We start from the raw sequence: 22,677 nt of genomic DNA, 5'->3' as shown, positions 1-22,677 counted from the left end.
CCCTGAATCGGGAAAGAAGCATTGATCATTACATAGTTGGATTAAGATTTTTCTGAGTTCTCAACAACCTACATAAACAAAATGAAAAAGACGTGTATATTAGAAGGTTCACATTTGCACACGTTTGCTGGACTGACTGGTATGCTAATATCTTACATCTCAAACTTTGATCATAAATATACAAATATCTGGTATGTATTTAGGTAGGACAACAACACCACACTTGAGCACACAACTATTGCTCAGAATCGAGGGAGAAGCAGGAAGAATCTGAATAGAACGGATCATAAGAACATATATACGTATAAAAATAGAGACAGGCCGGATTTGAGTACCAAATATATATTGACAAGATTCAGTTATGTGGTGGTGGAACTGATTAAAGGCTACTCTTCAGCACTCAGATACGAAGAGAGAGAGAGAGAGACTTGACTTACAGCACAAAGAGTCATGTGGGAGAGGACTTAAGTTGCCTCCGTGGATAAGATCTCGAGTTCAGCCCACCAGAGGGGAGAAAGTCTTGGTGTTGCTTGATCAGGTGAAATAGCAATCACTTCCCTCAATTTGGCAATGATGCACTTCATTGTTGGTCTCTGCCTTGGATCTGGTTGTATGCATTCTTGGATAACTTCACAGATAACATCGAGCTCATCATTTTTGAAGGATTTGAGGGTTGGGTCAATCATGTAGCTGATTCTCCGTTTGTCATTTAAATATTCAGAAGCCTGGCACATTGATAATTGATTTTTTATCTTACAAAGTTCAACCGTACATTACCGACTTAGCCCCAAAGCAAAAAACTTGGGTCATGAGACTAGATTTGCAACTTACCCAGTTAACAAGGTGTCCTTGTTCTTCCGAGAAAGGAAGCTTTCCGGATATTATTTCGAGCAACAATATTCCAAAACTGCAGATATTTGTTTCTGGATCAGCAAGCGGTGGCAATTTTGAATCCTCTTTTTCTTCTTCTTCACTGATGGTCTTTAACTTGGATGCAGCCTTTGACAAGAAACAGATTTCTGCAATCTGCAAAATCACAAGAGAGTAATTAGACAATGGTGAAATTGTAATGAAGGCAGTCAAGGTGTTAGAAAGAAAGTTCACCTTAGCAGCATAATCATCTGTTAAATAGATAGCAGTTGAATTCAGGTTAGAATGTGCTACGGGTGGATTTAGATCATGGTGCATATATTGAAGACAATACGCTGTTCCCATAATAATCCTCATCCTTGCACTCCAGTCAAGATGTTCAATTTCTTTAACTGAAAACAGAAGAAGAGCCTATTAATTTTCAAGTCTCCAATATTTCATTTTGTTTTAGAACATGAAAATACAGCATACAAAAGTTGGTGTTACCATGAAGATGCTCAAAGAGGGTTCCATTTGGAGCATACTCGAACACCATCATCCTAGCAAACGGTTCATCCTCCTCACAGTATCCAATAAGATTGACAAAGTTTTTATGATTCACCCGTGACAGTATGTCAATCTACAGCAGGTCAAGAAAAAGTTAAGTTATTAAACTAAAAAATGAAAGCAGATAATGAGATTCAAGTGAAAATGTGCTGGACACGGTTCTTAAATTTGTTCAGTGATCATTGGAACAAGAGACCTTCTTCCGATATGCCATCTCTGATCTATTTGACCAGTCTTTGGAAGATTTAAATAATGTTGACGCAACTGCAATCTCAACTCCACTGGACAGTGTTCCCTTGTATATGGTGCAACCATCAAGAGTGTCAATGATATTGCTGAAATCTTCACAGGCTGTTTCCAGCTCCGAACGATTCAACTTGGGAACCCCTGCATTTGATACACACACTTGATCAATCTCACCATATTATCTAGAAAGAACAGAAGAGCGGCACATGCTTCCGGTTTGAAGACATCGGCTCTATATTTTAAGTGTATATTTGGACACCGGTGGAATTCAGTGGACCCCATATTGCATAATATAAGAAGAAAAATAGTTCCATGCTCCAAAGCATTGCCAATACAATAAATTGTATTTGCAACGCTTCCATTTACTCGATAATGAATGAGATAATGTATGAGATAATGTATTTAAAAATTCAACTTTTGTAATATATACAGAGATATTCAATATCAGTGGCCAAACTAATCATACTCAGATGAAATTGCAAGGACAAGGGCTCTGGAGTTAGTTCTACACTAGTGCAACCCATCAAATTTGTCCTAGTCACAAACCAGAATCCAATTTACTTCATTCAATAACACTTTGTTAACACTCAAGATAATAAACAATATGATATGGGTCCAATTGTAGCTCTACCAGCCAAATGAGATTGCAGATTTTTTTTTTTTTTTTTTTTTCTGCTGCAACAGAAAACGTTATTTTTATTTCTCTTATCACCAAAATTACCTGTAATGAATGCTTTCTGCAACTGTCCACTCAATCCAGTCTTCCAAGGACCTATGGTTGCCACTGCTTGGCTTCGGAACATGCAGAAAACAGCTGCAACAACAATGAGCAAGATAGCCGCACCTGCAATAATAATGAAATACTTCCACATATTTCCAGAGGTGCCACCGCTAGAAGGCTGTTGATTGGCAAAACCAGTAGGGGTTTGGACAGACTGGTCATCAGATTTTGAATTATTATGGACGGAAGGATCAGCAGTCAAAGCTTGTGGTGCAGGTGGGGAATGTTGTTTCTTCTTTCCATTTGGTACAGCTGGAAAAGCTCCACTACTCTTGGTAATTGGAAGAGCAAAGATTTGTCCAGAGGGGGACCAGTCACTAGCAGGTGCAGCTGCAAGGTTACTGGATTGCTCAAGTAGCCTACGACGTGTGACACTGACAAGCTTCTGAGCAAAATGGACCACGTGTGACTCAGATGAAGAACCTGCTTATTGCAAGGAACAAATTCATTATTGAGTTTCAATAGCACAAATTTTCATATTCACTGCACCAAGATTGGTGATCTGTTTCCACTCACTAGGTGGATTGCTGCAGCAACTGTCTCCATTTCCATACCGCCTGTCCTTTCCAAACCTGAACCTTGAGGTAAAAAAAGGGGAAAAAAAAAGAAAAGAAATAGTTTTGATGAATAAATAGTGATGAAAGCCAGCCAGAGGTAATATTAGGATGGTAAATAAAAACGTTAATTCCATACAGTGATAGAGGAAGGACATGGAGAAAATGCCTAAAAGCTCCTTTAGCTGGGATTATAATGGAATCTGCCTTATTGGTCTGTTTTGAAATTATCTGCCCGATGCTGCAAAAGCTAAGTAAAGAAGAATCAGAAATGTAGAAGGTAAAAACTGTAGACGTTTCTGCATTATTAACCAGAACAAACTTTGAGCAAGGCATTTCCAGTCAATCTCCCAAATGCAGGTGCATAATTTAAGACTAATTGTCACGCATCAATTAATTACAACTTTAAATGCAACATTTACGAAGTGTGTGAATAAGTTATACATGCTTCAGATTATCTTGCATCCTACAAATAGTTCCAGCAGTACAATCTCACACTGCACTTATTTCCCAGTGCCCACAATAATATCTGTGCAGATCAATGAGAAACTCAAATGTGATACCGGAACCAGAGTTCCTCGAGAATAGTATGAACATAACCCAAAAACTTTATCTAATAATTATATTATATCAAGGACAGTCAATTAACTCATAAACAGATTAGTAGAATGAACCCTTATGGTCATCAGGTTTCTGACCTTTTGTAATTGCAATGAAAAGCTTAATTGAAAAAGAATAAAGGAGCATCAATGTGCCTCTTTTCCATTTAGTTCTTTTGCAATGATAGATCTAAGTGAAGCAAAACCAGGCACTTAAAGGAGTTTTACAAACAAATTCTTTAACTAAAAACGTTTTTCCATTTTACTAAGCAAAAAGTTCCTCGGGTACATTTAAATGAGCTTCTATTTTAGTTAAAAATATCCCTAGTAAGCAGGGTTTTCATCACATATCTTGCAGGTAAAGTGAAGAGTCCTGATCATTATGTGATGTGCAGTGTGTGTCTTGGAGAGCCAGATGGAATGAGGAGGGAAAAGAGAGGAGGGAGGAGGATGGGGGTGAAGCAAAGCACTCAAAGAGACATCAAGATATCTTGCAGGTAAACCGAAGAGTCCCGATCACTATGTGATGTGCAGTGTGTGTGTTGGTGAGTCAGATGGAATGAGGAGGGAAAAAGAGAGGAGGGAGGAGAATGAAGCAAAGCACTCAAAGAGAATAAAGTTCAATGCAATACGTAATTCTTACTGTCCAAACTTTCTATTCATACAGCCAATTCCGACGGCCACAGCTGTCAGGTTATCATCATATTCCAACTTAAAAAGCAAGTTAAGCCTCCTGATCTCCAAAGGAATGCCACCTTCAAATTCATTGTCACGAAGTAACCTAGGAGGTAAAATGAGTTCAGTCCAGAAACTTTTAAGTTAAAAGCAATATATGCAGATAAAATATGTAACAGTTAAACATACAGGCGTCTTAATAACAATATCCTGCCTATTTCTGCTGGAATAGCTCCACTCAAGTTATTTTCCCTCAAGTCCAATTGCTCCAGCTTTGTAAGCTCTCCAATCTCTTTAGGAATGGCACCAGAGAAATGATTCTTGAAGAGTATGCTGTCAATAGAAACAGGGGAAGCAAGAACCAGAACTTTCCATAAGATTCGAAAGGTAGAGCAAAACTGACAAATATCAAGCCACATAACCAGACCCTAGATTTAGTATTTGCATTGGGGGAACCCATAAATACTGGAATGGTTCATTTGCCCATCATAAAGTTTTGTACCCCAAACTATTAAAGTCCAAAATGTTAATAAGTGCCGAACACAATGTAATTAGTTTCTACTACATGAACTTAATTTTTTTCATAGACATGATTCGGAATAAGACCAAAAAGATATCCTCGACAAAGGTATGTTCTTTCTCCTGTCAAAAAGGGCAAGCTTGAAAATGCATGAAATGGTGTACAAATTTCAGGTATATGTTTTATTTATAATTGTAAAATTCAGGTTTAAAATGAAACATCAAAATAACAGGTACAAGGATACACACTAGAGAAAACTATCTCATTGTAATGGGAAGCAAGCTTTGTCAACATTTAATTGATCAAAATAGCATATGTTACATTAGACAACCAAAAATGGCATGCGACTTCTACAGACAATAATTGAGTATACAAATTCAAACTGCAGTCAGATAGAAAACTAAAATTCTAGCTGCGCAACACTGTGAGTTCTTACAGGGATCGTAAGTTACTGAGTTTCCCAAGCTCAGGTGCCAGTGTCCCCTCCAAAGAAAGCTGACTCAGATCCCTACAGGAATAATTTAAGGTAAAGAAATTGAATATTTAAATTGTGCCATAGCGCCACAATCTTCTGAACCAAAAACCTCTACAATTATGAAAAGGAAATTAAATTAGCCTTTTAAAGGAAAATGCAATAATCATATAGTCCTTAAAGAAAATGCCTTTTGCAATGGAAAATCATGCAACGGGGACTTACAGCATTTGCACTTCACCATCCACGCAATGGACTCCCGACCACATGCAAGGATCGGAGTCATTAGGATCCCAATTGGCAAGAACAAAGTAAGGATCCCTATGGATTCTCGACCGGAATTCAACCAAAGCCAATCCTGCACCCCCTCTCCAAATAGCAACAGACATTAGAGACAACAACTGACATTATCTTTCAACACAATTGCATAAAATGAAACAATCACGAATGCTCAAACGACAATTACCTTCACCGTTGAGCGACCAACACCCCTAAAACCCGAAACAACCATCACTGACACGAAACACAAGAACCCAATTCCATAGGGGTGCCATCTACCGCCCATCGCTTGATTAACCAAAAGCAGCAGTGGTGGAGGTCAGCCACGACGCTATACAACACACTAAACGAAATCGCCAGGTTTTTTTTTTTTTTTTTTTTTTTTTTTTAACACAACTCACCCTCTACAATATGCTCCAAAATTAAATAACAAAAAAAAAATAAACAACTCGACGATTCACAAACAAATCATTACGGATATATATGTATCTAAATATATACAAACTATGCGAAAACTGTATTACAAACGGACGCAAATGGGAGAAGGCATTCGCGTCCGGCGACCATATTAGGGTCCCTCATCTGTGTAAGTTTTTTAATGGACTTCACAACATCCTTCTTGTCGACAAGCGCATAGCCCGGCTCAACCGCTTATCCGATAAAAATGGAGCTTCCGTTTCACGAACTTTACACCAACAATGATATAAATGGGTCAGTAAAGAATGCAACAAGGAACACCCTCATCAACAAGCAACGTCGAAAAGCAAAAGAGAGGGCAAGAGAGGATTTACCAAGAAGAAAGGCAAAGGCAAAAAAAAGGGTGTAAGGGGATTAGCTTTTTTTTTTTTTTCCCGCTACCGCTGTTGACTGTACAAATGTAAGCTTTCTGGGGTCGGACAAGGAAATGGTGTAGAATCGATGGAAAATGCAGTTGAAACGAATGACTGAAGGTCAGGAGTGGTGATAGGTAGGGAAGACCAAGACTTCAAAAGGCAGCAAAAATAAAGTATGGATAAAAAATATCAAAAATTAAATAATATTAATCTTTCTTTCTTTTTAATTTTTTCAATTACGGCCCTTTATTTCAGAGAAAAATCTCAGAGGATTCCCTCTTCGACCATCTTTGGGTCTCTCTCTGTTCTTCCTCTGTTTTTTTTTTTTTTTTTTTTCGTTCTGTAGGTTTCCTTCTCTCTCTGTGTATCCCCGACCAGGCAGAGCCACCCTCACTTGCTGTGTTCTGTTCTGTTATGTTTTTCGTCGTCGTGTTTTTCCCAAAGGTTTTGATAGGCGGGAGAAGTTGCAACGACGTGGCGCGTGTGCTTGAGTGCGTAGAGAGGGAGAGTTCCCGCGTGTTTTTGTAGCGAGCGGTGGTGATGGACCCTCTCTTCGCTGAACTCGGACGCGCTTTCCTTTGCTTTGTTTTTCTTTTTAAAAAATTAATAAATTATAATAACCTTTACTGTGCCCATATTCCACTCTCTCTCTCCATTGCCATTTATTCGAACAGTTTGGTTTGAGAACCGTCTCTACTTTCTACTTTGTTGAGGATTTTTTTTTTTTTCTTTTTTGGAGAGAATTTGTTGGGAGTTTTGGAAGGAGGGGATTGGTGTATGAAGTTTTAATTACTTATTTATTTTTAAGAGATTGATTTGTGGTTTAAAAAAATTTAAATTAGTTCCTTTATTGGAGTTATATTAGTTCAGTGATTAAAAATGATGACATAAGCAACAATTTTGTAATTTGCCTTGATCAAATTTATTTTTAAAATTTAGATAATATTAGACTTTTTTATATTTTTCTATTCTATTTAAATTTAATCTCCACATTAAATTAGTCATTTACTCTCTATATAATAATAAAATATTATTATTTTAATAATTTTGTTATTTAATTTATTTGTATCACATTTTATAATTTTACCAATTTAATATTAATAATAATTATATTATAATTAAATTAAATTAATATTTATTACATTTATTAAATATTAAATTAATATTAAATATTAATATTAATAATAATTATATTATAATTAACTTATCATTATAATTAACGTAATAATTAATATTCTAATTAATATTAACTAATTAATTTATTTTATCACATTTTATATTTAATAATAATAAATCGAACCAAATTTCTAAATTACAAAAAATACCTACATATTTTGTGTGAGGAGTGAGAATTAAATATTTTAATGTTTAGCTAATTTACTGTTTACCTAAAAATTTGAAGAATCACTGTAGCAAAAGTCTAAAATTTTATAGAGATGTCCAATCTAATGTGGTGGTTTTTTGGCACATATTGGCTAAAGTTTAGCTATTATTGGATTTTGGCCGAGCCAATGAGGATGCTCTTAGGCCTGTCTCTCTCCAGCCTGTCTCTCTCTTGGCGATTTCTCCGCTAACTAAAAATCAATTGGACGATGATATACCTATAACTACTTTATAATTAACTTATAATTTATTTTAAATCAATCAATGTAATTATGACACTTCATTCAAAAATAATTTTAATTTTACTTAACTACCCTTTATTTTAAGTAGAGTAGTAAATTAATTGGAAGCTTATCATTTTTCAAACCAAAAATCTCATTTTCCCCTCCTAGAGGAGTGGAGCTTTGACTCCTCCCTTCCTCTTTCCTGTCTATTGCTTTTTCAGTTTTTATTATGTTTTTCAATCTTTTTTTTTTCGGTTCTTAACTTCTTAGTATGTTTTTCGTCCATAACAAGCAGAAGTGTCAATCTATTGCTTTTCGGGCTCTCATGACCGCCACACGCCCCACTACAAAACTCCCCTACCGTCGATCCTGTAGACGATCGAAGAAGATTGTCGAAAGGAGTGGCACGTGCTTCACACGCGCAGCATATTCGGGATCAACGACCTAGGATCCTTTAGATCCGACCAACCTCCACTTTCATAGTGGCGTGTGGCCTTCAAAGCACCTCTACAGTCCTTAGCGTTCATCCTTCAACGATCTGACGCTTTGCTATCATCTTATGTTTTCACTTCTCCTAACCAAATATCATAGGAAAGAGATAGTGGAAGTCTCCTTCGGCCAGTCTAGACTAGCGAAATGCATCACAACTCTCTTCACTACGACTCCCAGTTGTAGTATTACAGTCCGTTTATCAAACTTTATCAAGACCGCTTCAAGCGGCTTCCCCTTGTGGAAAATGGGTGGAGGTCAAGTTATTTGTCCCAGATCCCTCTTCTCTTTCTTATGTTATATTTGTTAGTTTGGAATGAATATTGGGACCTCCTACCCTATTGATTATTGTATCATGCAACTGTTAAATATATATATATATATATATATAATATGATTGCTTAGAAAAAAATTGTTGACATGATATATAGGTGTCACGTCATAATGAGTCAAAATTGGATACATGCTATATTTAATTTGTATAGATTTTAAATAGATAAATTTTGCATAGACTTTTTTAAAAAATAGATTCTACCTTAAAAAAATTATTCTTTTCTAGTGTGGCTCATTTTTTATAAAGGATTTGTACGAAACTTGTCTATTTAAAACTTGTACCTAACATTACTCTTATACACAATTAACTCTAAAGAATAGTTAAACATCTGAGGCTGCAGAACAGCTCCACAAGGCATGCACAGATCGCTCAACCTCTCTTTCACAAATTGGGCATAAGCTGTGACGACCCGATATATTTTTGCCAAATTATGCGCTTATATTTTTTTTGTTTTAATTTTAGTTCAATTAGAATTTATGGCCCACTGTTTGATAAGTTAGAGTCCTGAATATATCACTTAGGCCTATTAGCCTAGGCGTCCAAGCCCACTTGAGGTCTAAAGGGCTATGTGGTATTCAACCCAGGGAAGGACAATTGAGAAATAGGCAAAACCCTAATTAGGGTTAGGGCATGTGGCGCCAACTTGGGAAGAGGAAGAGATTGTTTTGCTCTTTCCCTATCAATTCATTTGAAACCTAGGGAAAAGGCTTTCTTGGTAAGCACCTCGTCGCCACTTGACAACTATGCAAGAGGGCTTCTAGAAGAAGCCAAAAGAACAGAGGAGTGTGGAAGGGTTGACACACACCCTTCTCACCAACTACTTGCCACGTGTCACACATGCACATCCCACTCACTAGATACAATGAACCATACGTGAAATTGGGAAAATGGAGAGAGAGAATTAGGGTTTCGGTAACCCAAAAGACCCCACACATCTCCCACAAGATCTTGACAATTCCCAAAAACATTGTGCAATGATTTGGGAATGGAAGAGGCACCTAGGGCTACTACAAATCAGAGACACAAAATCCCAAGAGAGCCTTATAATTTCAGCCAAAGAGCTTCACGCCTACCCAAGGGAAGACAACCACCAATTTGCGAAGTGTCATGCATGCACCTAGGATGGGGATATTCTAGAAGAATGTAATGATAAGGGAGGAGAAAGGTTTCATAGGAAAGCCACACATGCAACCCCAAGATTCTAGAAGAAATCTTTGTGGGACTTAAGAAAGAGAGAAGGGCGGCTACCACACACACCCACACACACCATTAGCCACATGGCAAGCATGCACAAGTCGAACCCTAAATATTTGTTTAGGGTTCCTGTAAAAAGACTTGTATACTCCAAAGTTTCATTGAACCTAGACACATAGGAGGGACACCAAAGGGACTCTAGGGTTTCGATTTTTTAGCATGAACATGACACTTGTCATGCAAGCTTGTAGAGTCTTTTGATTTTCTAAAGAAAGCAATGATCATAGGGAAAAATGAAGGAGTTCAGCCAAATGGTGAAGGGCATGCCACTTGGCGCCCAAGAATAGGGTTCTTATGTTCCCAATGAGGTAATTGTGTGAGAAAAACAAAGGGACATATAAAAGGGAATGGGGGCCAACGGCTAAAAGGTCTTTTGATGCCATTTTCAGTTTTCATACCTTGCATTTCTTCTTCTTCTCCTCTCATACGACCAAGCTAATTTCTCATAATTTTCTCACCTCCCAAACACATGCGTCTCACTTTCTCTCCAAGCAAAACACTACAAACACCATACCGATCATATTTACCTCTAGCCACGAGTAAGGAAATGAGGTAGGAGCTACCTCTTCAAGAAAGAGCAACATGCTTTCTTGATCGTGTTATCTTACTTTGGATTTTTGTAAGTAAACTATCAACCTACCATCGGATAATGTTCATATATGCCGTGTAAACTTTGCATTGTTGTTGTTAACAAGTGAACTATTAATGGTTGATAGAACCTCTTGCTATAATATGTCTTGTTATTGGTTTTCACATGATGGTTGCCATGATTGTGTGCTCTTGATGATTCGGCCATGCTTAGATGTAGAGATTGAGAAAATGTTCCTTGTGTATCATGCTTTGTAATCAATTTTACACAAAGATTGTCATGATTATGTCCTTTTAATAACTCGGCCATGCATAGTTATTGGGTTTATGAAATTGTTTCGTGCCTTGGTATGTATCGAATGATATTGCCTATGTTTTTGTATCAAGTAAATAGCATGTTCTAAAATTTCAAGTCGTAACATAAAATGTCAAATTATTTACATGATATTGTCGTATGATTACATAGTCCTTGGCATCTACATGTTCATATGGTCTAGTCCATGAAAAGAAATAGTTACAAGTTCATGTCACATGCATTTCGGGTTGTGTACAGTTTTTAAATGAAAAAGTTTATTTTTTTTTCATTTATCACGACCCCAAATGCTAAGACCGGGGAATGTCTTGGTGGAACTCTTCTGTCCACTCTAGACTGTATAAATTGGAGTGGTAGCCCCTAAATCGACGGATCTCGAATGGATCATTCTGAAGGGTTTTGGAGTGAGGTAGCACCTAAAGCTAGTGGGTATCACATGTGTTATATGCAGTGGAGGCAAAAATGGTGAATTGTCGAATGAGAAAATGACTCTGCCGTAGTACCTTGGTCAAATGGGCCGGTTAGGTGATGTGGTAACTAGCGGGGAGCCACGGTGCATAGGGAAGCCGTGAGGTATCCGATCATATGTTACAATAAGTGAAAGGACAATAAATAAAAGATGTGTAATGAACTATTCAATGTGAGAACGAAAAAGATGTTTTATCGAAATGTCAAAAGATCTCTATCATATGTTTCTAAAAGTCAAAATTGCATGAGTTAAGTTTTGGGTCAAGTACATGTCCATGCATTCATCTCATAGTTTGCCTTTATATGCTAATGTTGTCTGTTTGTATGTTGTTTGTTTACTTATTGAGATTTCTTGAAATCTCATATTGGTAGTTTCTACTACCATTCCTAAGTCGGAATAGTAGAAGTTGTGACAGGTGTAGATACAGACCATGGGGAAACGCAAGAGAGTGGATCCCCCACCCGCGAAGGGGGCCCCGAAAAGCCCTGAGTGCTCAGTAGAGCCATCCGTAGAAGATAGGCTTGAAGCAGCCAACCTCTTCATAATTGAAGTTTTGAAGTTATTTAAGGAACTGCAAAAGATTGTCCACAAAAACCAAGCCAGGTGAACGCATGGGAGAAGTGAAGAAAAATGTGAACTGTTATAGGGATCGTGGTTTTGATTTCTTTGGAAAACCCTAATATTTTTGGGAGACTACATAACTAGGTTTCTTTTGGGATATTACAGTTTGATATGGTGCCATGATTTAGTTCTTGCTCTAAATCTTACTTAGAATTATGTTTTATTTCTGCTGCGATTATTACATATTACTAGAAATATATTAGGTGCATTACATATTAACTGTCATGTATGTGGTATGTAGCCTTGAGTTACATGTCACGACGCTTCAGTCACCGTCTAATCCCAAATGGGGACTGGGGGCCTCACAAACGATGGTATCAGAGCAATTATGTTCCTGGGTAAAACCACATTTGTCCTAGGGGAACATGGTACCAAATACTAGGTTTGAAATCTTATAGTTATAGGCTTCAATCTTATAGCTTTAGGTTTCAATCTTATAGCTATAGGCTTGAATCCTCATGGAAATACGAAAGGAAGAGAAGTGTGCGGTGTGGGCCACGAACTGAAGTAAAAATGGGTGATTCCCTTACGTGAATGAAGCTAACATGCGTTAATTTTGTACGTTTTAGGAAGAAAAAAATCTATGGCACGTGGCAGTCGTGAGGAGATCTTTCCGAGATCAAGAGATTGGGAGGAAAGGAACCCTCCGTTGGAAGGAGGACAAATGATAGCGGAATATTCAGTTTAGTTGGGAGAATTTATTGTCTAGCCTTCCATAAGAAATGCTTAACCTTCCCTTTCACCTTTAAAGTTGTATTTGGATAGTGAGGTGATCTTAGATATTCTGTGAATGATAATGAAAAAGTAATAAAAAATAAAAAAAATATTAAATAGTAGTGAATAGTAGTGAAAAGTAATAATAAAATAATGATTAGTAGTACTCCACTGCCCAAACTCGCCAAAATACTCTTCCAGCCATCTCCTATATCAGCTAGTGTTGATGTTTCCCCTTTCATCAATCTGTTTCTAAAGTGCTCTAAATGGTAAACACTTTTAACAGAAAACAACCAATTATTAGTATAGATCCTCATAATTTTATCTTCAATGCCCAACTTACTCAAATGGATCCTCATTATGATTTCAGCTTTAGACTTGTTAAAAGTTTCATTTATCACTTTTTCCTTCCATCTACCAGTCCCTTGCTCAATAAATTCACTTACAGTTACTTCTCTGTCTAATTTTGTTATAGGAGATTGTACCTGGTATGATGTTGGTATAGGCAGCCACTTATATTTTCAAATACTAATCTGGTCACCCTTACCCACCTTCCACATCAAACCTGCTTTAGCCAATTCTATAGAAGAGAGCAGACTCCTCTATATTAATGAAGGTCAATTCCCCATTTTTGCATTTGACATGTCACCTTGCTTGAAATATTTATCCTTCATAACTTTTGCAACCAAGGATTGAGGCTGTTTTAACATTCTCCAACATTGCTTTGCAAGCATAACCTTATTGAAGTATTCAATATCCCTGAATCCTAATCCTCCTAATTTTTTTGATTTCCCCCATTTTATTCCAACTCCTCCAATATACTATATTCACATTCTGCTTGTGGCCCCACCAGAACCTCGACATGAGTGTAGTGATTTCCTTGCCCAACTTCCTAAATAGCTTAAAAATACTTATTAGGATAGTAGGGATAGATTGTAGGGGTGTCAAATCGTGTTAACGGGTTGTGTTCGTGTCGTGTCAATGTATGTACATTACACTTAACGGGTCAACACAAACACGATCCGTTAAGGATTTCGTGTCAAAATTTCAAATCCAAGCACGACACGATAAGATAACGGGTTGACACGACACGACCCGTTAATAAATAATAAATAAATTGATACGAAATGACACGACACGACCCGTTCTATTTTAACCCGTTTACGTTAATGGGTTGAACAGACACGATACGACACGACCCGTTTGACTTAATTGATTTTATATAAATATTTAAATATAAATAATATTTATAAAAAATAAAAAACTAACTACAAGTCTAAAATTACAATCCAAACAAATATGATCTACACAATTTGTAATAATACTCATTATTAAAATTACATCCCAAATATAATAAACAATACATACAATGTAAATATATTAATGTTACAATTCCAAATATAATAAAAAATTTAAAACATAGATCTAAACAAATTTAGAACTTGAAGAAGGAAGTGGAGCGTCCTCCTTGCCCTTTAGGTCTAAGGGTATAAAGGTAAATTTAATTTTCTTAACAGGTCATAACGGGTTATAATGGGTTGACCCGTTCGTGACCTGTTAAGCAATCATGTCTTAACGGGTCAACCCGTTTTGACCCGAACCCGTTAAGGCTAAACCCTAACCAGCTTTTATAATGTCGTGTTCGTATTGGATTAACGGGTAGTGTCACATATTGCCACTCCTAATAGATTGTATGACTTTTATTATGTCTATTCTATCTTATAATTTTATGCGAAAATATACTAATTTATACTAATCAAGCAAAGTTTATATGAATTTGGGTTGTTCGTTTATAGGAGTCTAACTTTTTATTTAAATTGAATTCATTTATTAAACAAATCAAACTCGCATTGTTTATGAGCAATTTTGTTCATTTACGGTTCTATATGAATCCATATGACCTTATACATAATAGGGAAAATATTCCTTCAAAATTTTTAGCCAAAGTTGAATGCTTCTCGTTAAAAAGAAACAGACTCATGAGATGTGATTTATCTCATTTATTACTTATTTAATATTAATTAATATATATATATATATGAATATTAATAAATGTTGTAAAATTATTTTATGTGTATATATTTTATAAATTTTATTTTATTATAAAATAGATTAAGAAAAAAACTTCATCGTACAAATAGAAACTTTATTTTTTAAAAAATAGAGGGGTAGGTAAGGATTCAATGAATGGCTTGAAAACATTGCACTTGGCCACCACATGGTAGTATGGCTTAATAATGAAGCGACGTAGTTTCATTCCTCGGCAAATTGCAATGTTCATCGTTATTTTCACTTCCCCTCCCTGTCACTTCTCGTTAAATCCTTTCCTCTAAGTTCTGGGGTTCCTTACAGTCTTCCTCTCTGTCTCACGATCTCTCAGGTACCCTCTCTTGCGTCTATCGCTGTCCGTTGGTGCTGTCGTTGCTTAACAAATCTCGAATATGCGAAACCGGTTCGTTCTACGGATTAAATCTTAACTATCAATTCGTTAAATCCTTTCCCTTTTTAAATCCTTGTTATTCATCTCTCTGCTCTAATTTAGCTTTGATGGTTTTTTGTTTCATTCGGCTGAATAATTTCGTGTTTGATTCGTTTAGTGCTTGCCATGTCGTTGAACTTTTGTCTGCTTTGCATCTCATCTTTGTAGTATCGGATTATTTTGTAGCATCATTAACACTTGTAACTCATCAAGGAGGGTTCTTCGATGAAATATATCAATTTTAAGAGAAGAAAAGTGACCATGTTTGTTATTTCTTTTGTGAAATTTGTGAGTTTGATGCCTTTGATGGTTGGTTTTCTAGGTTCTTTAAGCTACCGTGGACGGGGCTGATTAACTACCATGCATATCTATTGCTGTCCCTTGGGTTCACGTAGGGCTGGATCTTGGAGTTGTTGCAGAGAAAGAAAGTTGCTTTTGTACACTCTCGTGTAAATTAGAGCAACCCAATTTGTATTTATGATTCCGATGGTTGATATTCCCAAAAGGTTTTTGTGACTGATAAATAGGAATTCAGTTACTAGATATTCAGATCAATTCGCTGTTAGATTGCTAGGTTCTTCATACCATGCCAGTTATTCAGAAACTATATGATGCCTGCAAGGTGTCCTTCTCTTCTAATGGTCCGATATCCGAAGAAGCTCTCGGAAAAGTTCGTGCTATCTTAGGTAGGATGACAGAGAAACTCAAATCATGTTTAATTATTGCATTTTTTTTAACCTAGCTTACTTATGTGGTCCATGTCTTTTAGTTTAGTGTACTTTGTTTAACACTTCCATATAATGCTATTCCAGATGATTTGAGGCCTTCTAGTGTGGGTCTTGAACAGGAGGCACAATTGGCACATCAATGGAAAGCTTCCATGAATGGTAGCAATGGGAAAAAAGGGCGAAATGGCAATCATCAGTACCCACCTCCAATCAAATATTTGCACTTGCATGAATGTGGAAAATTCTCTGTAAGCAATTTGAATCCCTTTAGGAAATTGATTTTCAATTGGATTCTCCATTTGGAACTTATGGTTTTCTTACATGGTTCTTGACCTCTGGTTGAGTGGATTGTGTATTTGTAATAAAAGCTGGATTGTGACTTGTACGGGAAATTTCTGGACTTTGTCTCAGATAGGAATTTTTTGCATGCCGCCTGGATCTGTCATACCACTTCATAATCATCCTGGAATGACTGTGTTAAGCAAGCTTCTTTATGGCACGCTACATGTGAGATCATATGATTGGCTTGATATGCCTGGGTCTGCAGATCAATCTCAAGGTGCCCATCTTCATTAACCTTAACATTTTTCAAGATCACATCATGGTTTGTGACGGTGATTTAGACTGATATTCCAACTTGTGCAGCTCTTGAATGTAATTTATAATATAAATACATGGAAGGTCAAAAGATTATGGTCTGTTTTTGAAGTAGCAGAGTTGGAATGAAATATAGATAATCTCTATATATTTTTTAAATTGAAAACATTTGCATTATTGATATAGATAGGGTATCACTGATTTGCTAACCTATGTTATAACCCTTTTCCATGTCTAATTTGTTTCTTTGTGAACTGCTTAGCCTTCAATATATCATCAATTATACTCTCTCTTATTCCACTCTGTGGTGCGGTGGTTGTTCAGAGAAACTAGTTTGATCGAATCCCTTCTAAGCATGTCTGTTCCTTCTGGGGATTCTGGTTGATAGGATTCATTTTCTCCATATGACTCGTGAGATGCAAATTACTCCTTTCTTATTGCTTTCTCCGGCCTTTTGACTGTATAAGATGCATTCCCTATGCTCAATATGGAGGGTAATTCCTGCTTTATCGTATTCTATGTTGTAAGGGTTAGGAGGATTCTGGACCAAAATAACCACTTCAGGTAGCTTTTCAGAATAATTTTAGCAGATGCAACTGTTTTGCAACCTAATGTTTGCAGCAGTTTCAAGTTTTATCTGTGGTGTTTAGTTTGTGGCGCTGTTCTTTATTAAGTTAAAATCCAATAAATTATTAAACAATTGTATAAATTAAGCTGCCCCATTCAGTTTGGTTTTCTGGATATAGGAGAATGACACAATACTATTATTTCCTGGGAGTCGTATTGTCCCTGAAAAGGGATTACTTAAATGCTGTGTTATTTAGGAATTGCAAATGAAATTTCTGTTTGATGTGTTAGATCATGAATGGCGTAGCCGTGTGAGCAATTGCTTATCTCATAATGCTTTCAAAATTAGCTTGAAATAATGGAAGAAAATAACTAGGTTAATCCAAAATAATTAATGATTAATATGGCACCCTTGATAAATGAGGGGTGAAAACTCAAGCTTGGAAATACCCTTGGATATATTTTGCGTAGAGATTTAACGAGGCTTTTTCATGTTGAATAGATTCTTTAATGTTCCCTTTATTGTTCAATAGCATCTGATTCAAATCACTTGTTTGGTGCTTTCCAACCAATAAGAAATTTAATTTTATTATCAAAGAAATTTAATGTTATATGAAATAGTCAATCAATAGGTTAAAACGTTGTCCAATGTATTGGAATAAATGAACTACAATATTGTGCTGGATATGAACATTTTTTTTTATAATTAAGAAACTTTATTGATCAAATGAAAGTAGGCGAAGCTCGTGTACACAAGTAGTACACAAAAGAGACCTAATTACATTCTAGAAAGCTGAAAAGAAAACAAAAACTTATGAACATTCCCTCCCTTTAGTACAATAGCAGAAAACCACTGAACCAAAGAAAACACAAAAAAATCCCACCTCCACAGCTCTCTCCTTGTTGTTGAAGCACCTCTTATTCCTTTCCTTCCATAAACACCACATTAAGCACAAAAGAATCATCCTCCACGCCGCTGTCAGTTGAGAGCTATTATGATGCCTATTCGAACATGCTAGAAGCTCCACCACACTCTTAGGCATAACCCAAGTCAAACCAGCTCTACTAAAAATGCCAACCCATAATTCCCTAGCCACCTCACAATGTAGAAGTAGATGGTCTTTCAAAGAAGGCGGGAGTTTTTATGGAACTTTCCTTTAGTCAACAGATGAAATTAAATTAATGAAATAAAAAAAAGGGGGAGGGGGATGACTTGTATATAACTTTGTATAAACTTTTCTATATTACTCTCCAAATACACTTCCATGGGAACAAAATATGCTGTTGATCTGTCAACACCTTATAAAATGATTTAAAAGAAAACTTGTTGCTCCCTGTATGTTTCCACAACATTCTATCTCTCCTATTTCCTCCTATCTTCATGGAATAAGGAAAGCTGAAAAAACCTGTTATCTCATCAATTTCCCAATCTTGTGCATTTCTAGAAAAATCATATTCCAATGCACATTACTATTGGCATGACACAACCAGAAAAACAGTATGTAGAGCGCTCTCACCACACCATTCATCAAACAAGAAACGAATTCATGTACCTTTCTCCAATCTTGAATTTGATGTGTTTTTCAAACAAGTTCCACCCCTTTCTAATAAATTTCCCGATGCTCACACCAAAAGTACCCCTACATTCCTTGGAACCCCCCCCCCCCTCCCCCAACAAAAAAAAAAAAAAAAAATCACTTCCATACTTCCGATCAACAACCTCTCCACACAACGAATCCCCTTCCAATTGGTATCTCCACAAACACTTTCCTAATGGAGCTTTATTAAAAGAATAATGCTACATTGACACCTTATTTTGACACCTCATGTATTTTAATTTTTTTCTTTACTTAATAGTTAAGGAAGTGACTATTAGTGTATTGATATATATATATATATATTTTTAAATGTTTTAAAATGATAAAAAAATATGAATAAAAAAATTGAAAAAAAATGAAAATCTGATTTTGGCCTAGCGGTAACTTGTAGCGGGCAGATATGAGCGACAAAGTAGTATCGCTCTTATTAAAAATAATCAAATTACGCACCCCCCAAGCCTCCCAACACAATCGGACTACACACCTTTTGCCAACTCACAAGATGAAATTTATTCTCCTCCCTCATGCCACTCCACAAAAAAGCTCTAAACAGCTTTTCAATCCGATTAGCCACACCCACCGGTAAAGGAAATAAAGAAAGAAAATATGTAGGGAGATTGGAGAGGGTACTTTTGATAAGAGTTAATCTCCCCCTCTTGATAGATATAGCCGCTTTTGAACATTGCCCATCTTTTTAAATTAATGAATCAAATGTTTTGCTTGCCATCTAGGCAACACACTTCACCCCTTCCAAACTCTCATCCTTTTTACATTCCCAATCTGTCACTTTTGATGCATCACAATCCTGTAGAAAAAATTGCAATGTTCACCTATTGTTGAGTTCCTATCATCTAGATTTTGTGATGTCACATATTTTTCATTAATCATAATGCTAAGAATTGGATAAAGGGTACCATTTGTTGAAAATTTGTAATTTGTGTGCGTAATATGTCAAAAGCGGTGGCTTGGTACTGCATGCAGAGGGTGTGACAGTTTGGGGTGCAATACAGGTTCTATTTGACAAATAGTAGTAGTTTGAGTGCACAACATGTCAAAAGTTGTAGTTTTGATACCTCATTGCAAAGGGTGACGGTTTGGTATGTAAATGTCTTTTTTTCCCTTGGTTTTGTTATCCTGTTATCCTTGCATATTCTATTAAGCTAGTCTGATACTTTCCAACACTTGAAACTTGTTTATTTAGCTCTCATCTTTACTACTGTGTTTATTTTCCTGTGTGATCAATGTGGTACTCGAGCAGTAGTATATTGTTCTATATATGTTTTTCTCCTCATCTTGTTGATTCTCATCAAGATAGAGGATATACTGTACCGTTTATTTTTCAAAATCTCCAATTGCTCATTTAAGATGGAAAAAAATTGAAATAAAATAGTGAATGCTTGATTCCAGCATTGAAAAACTTGCTAGATAAGAATTACTTGTCCATCCATAATAATTAAAAAAAATTAATTGACTGTGGATAATGGAGTTTCACTGACTGTGGGTTAATGAAAATTTGCAGCCAGGCCCGCAAAACTTGTTAGGGATTGTGAGATGAGTGCACCTTGTGGTATTACCACCCTTTATCCAAACAGTGGTGGCAATATCCACTGTTTCAAAGCCTTGACTCCCTGTGCTCTCTTTGATATTCTTTCACCCCCATACTCCTCGGAAGATGGCCGGCATTGCTCGTATTTTAGGAAATCCCCTAGGCGAGATCTACCAGGTATCATCCTCCCTCCTTTTTGCGTGAGATAGATAAATGCTTTGTGTTTTTTGTCTGATGTCCAGAACTAACCATTCTGCTCCTTTTTTCAATGCTAAAGATCTTGATAAGCTATGCGGTATAGAATCATCTGAGGTGGCTTGGTTGGTAGAGATTCAACCTCCTGAAAACTTAGTGGTCCGGAGGGGGCTGTACAAGGGCCCCATTATTAGAAGTTGAATTTTTTTTGTAATGCAAGTACCATAACAATTAGTTACATTGGCCAAAAAACAGAGGAGCCAATAAGGTGATTGCTATAGCGCTTGCCATCCACGGCCATGGCAATAGTTGCTGGGATGTTGGCGATAACTACTGTCATTCCCATCCTGAGGCATTTGATTGTACATATCTCTTGCAATGGCTTGGCGTTGAATGCCGCCAAACATCTTGTACTCAACACATGGTGTGATTGTTTCCTTTTTGTAATAAACATTCAGATATTCGACTTCCAATTTGATCTTGGCTGCCTTGAGATGTTTTCTGTTCTGCAAGTGCTATTCTATTTTCGGAAGCATATTTCTTTGCATGTATTGGGTGTTTCTGTTTTTACACGCCTCATTTTCTGGTCTTCCCCTGGTGAATATTAGCCCTAAATACAACCAACCACTGATGTTTTGGTCTCTTGGATTGTTCTTCGGCTAGTGGCTGCGCCATGGCTCGCTCGTTCAGTTGTTTTCTTCTTCTTATCTTTGTGTACATAGGTTTCACGAGAGAAACACTAAGCGCTAACAAAAACACAGGAAAACAAAGAACTGTTAGGATCACTAAAGTGATAGAAAGCACATACCCAGGGACAGGTAAAAGGAAGAAATCGGCGTGCCTTGTATTATAACTCACGGGCTGCCTGTTCTGAACCCTTTTCCAGTGAAATCTGCTATAGATAAGCTAGATGTATAGTCAAAGTAGGCTACTGTTCCAGGCATGTTAAATTATAATTTGTCTCGGAAGTTTAAAATTGATAGAAAATGTTGATTTGATGATTTAAGTTATATTCTGTGACAATATCACTGCAACAGAAATATGGTAGCCTAAGGATTGCCGAACACTATTCCGGTGACCTCCTTCATTGGCTACATGGCCGCCTGAAAAAAAAAATTTGTTCATGTTCTTATCTTAATTGAACTTCTTAAAATAATAATAAAAAAAACTGCCTACATTTACAAAGACAACATATTTTTGAGCTAGGATTGATCACCCGTTAAATGCCCTGGTGTGCGATCAATCGGTTGAACCAAAGGCAATGCATATAGAGAAGTAAGAACTAGAAGAGACCAGTCAAAGTTTGGTCAATGCATCAGTCGTAATGTTTGGACCGCCACCAAAAAAAAAAAGAAAAAAAAAAATTAGAGCGAAAAGGAATGAGAAGTAAAATATATCAAGTTTCCTGGCGTTATGTTATGATCTAAACGGATCAATGGAATTCAAAATTTTGGTGTATTACCTAGTATATTGGTCACTAGGCCAGCATTATAATTGTGAGAGGGTAAACTACACCAAGCTCAAAATGATTTTCATGATTCAGCCCATCAAAAGGAGCCATCACTAGAAGACAAAATGAGTGAGAGGGAGAGGGGACAAGATGGGACTACGGGGTGAGGGTGTCAGGAGAAAGTGGGAAAGGGAGAGGGTCAGATATGCAAAATAGACATTCATCATCATTACCGAGGTGTACGCATGAAGAGGGTCAGATAAAAAGGACAAGGTGCCTATCGTTTTGGGACTTTTCCAAGAGGACTCTTTGACTTCTTATTCTTCAACCTTAGAGCTTTAGAGAGAACCTCTTCTCCAGCTAGTAGATCTACAGCTCCTACTATACAGTGAGAAATGAGAAGCTATGAGAGACTGTAAACAAACTTATTACAGTGGAATCTTCCCTTCTCGAACTCTCGTGGACGTAGACTTAGTGACGAACCACGTAAGTTTGTGTGTCCATTTCTCCTTATTTTCTCTACATTTAAATACTGTTCACCGTCATGGATGTACCCACCGATACTGTACAATTGCACCGAACCACGGCCAAGGGCTTCCAACAACACAGATCGAGGCCCAACCCACCTTAGCGAGCCCGGGAACATATCTTTCTTTCATTCTAGGCGGTGCGTTTTTTAGTGTTAATAATGGCATCGTTTGTAGGATCGAGATTATTTTTTGTATCGAAAGTGGAAGAAGAACGATTTCTCAA

The 22,677-nt window shown here is 36.8% G+C and overlaps 2 protein-coding genes across 3 annotated transcripts; one reads left to right on the top strand and one right to left on the bottom strand.

Annotated features, from left to right (window-relative positions):
• Positions 1 to 140: 140 nt before the first annotated feature.
• On the bottom strand, positions 141 to 6,777 carry LOC121268443 (protein MALE DISCOVERER 2-like). Its single transcript, XM_041172727.1, is given in 14 exon segments — positions 141 to 725; positions 832 to 1,026; positions 1,105 to 1,262; positions 1,357 to 1,489; positions 1,613 to 1,803; positions 2,384 to 2,866; positions 2,960 to 3,021; positions 3,137 to 3,238; positions 4,240 to 4,377; positions 4,461 to 4,604; positions 5,228 to 5,299; positions 5,489 to 5,621; positions 5,730 to 5,753; positions 5,756 to 6,777. Coding segments are annotated over 14 exon segments (2,169 nt in total). The 5' UTR covers positions 5,829 to 6,777; the 3' UTR covers positions 141 to 464.
• An 8,204-nt stretch (positions 6,778 to 14,981) lies between these two features.
• LOC121267885 (plant cysteine oxidase 4-like) lies at positions 14,982 to 20,986 on the top strand. Of its 2 annotated transcripts, none has more exons than XM_041171988.1 (6): positions 14,982 to 15,144; positions 15,566 to 15,929; positions 16,056 to 16,219; positions 16,383 to 16,530; positions 20,253 to 20,456; positions 20,557 to 20,986. In XM_041171988.1, the coding sequence occupies exons 2-6, from the start codon at positions 15,830 to 15,832 to the stop codon at positions 20,673 to 20,675; spliced, it is 735 nt and encodes a 244-aa protein (XP_041027922.1). In that variant the 5' UTR covers positions 14,982 to 15,144; positions 15,566 to 15,829; the 3' UTR covers positions 20,676 to 20,986. The 2 variants fall into 2 exon arrangements, with proteins under 2 accessions (XP_041027922.1, XP_041027921.1); XM_041171987.1 differs by having other exon boundaries at positions 15,043 to 15,216.
• The last annotated feature ends 1,691 nt before the right edge of the window (positions 20,987 to 22,677 follow it).

Source organism: Juglans microcarpa x Juglans regia, chromosome 5S (genome assembly GCF_004785595.1).
Source record: "Juglans microcarpa x Juglans regia isolate MS1-56 chromosome 5S, Jm3101_v1.0, whole genome shotgun sequence".
Lineage (NCBI taxonomy): Eukaryota > Viridiplantae > Streptophyta > Magnoliopsida > Fagales > Juglandaceae > Juglans > Juglans microcarpa x Juglans regia.
This window is presented reverse-complemented; position numbering and strand designations above follow the sequence as displayed.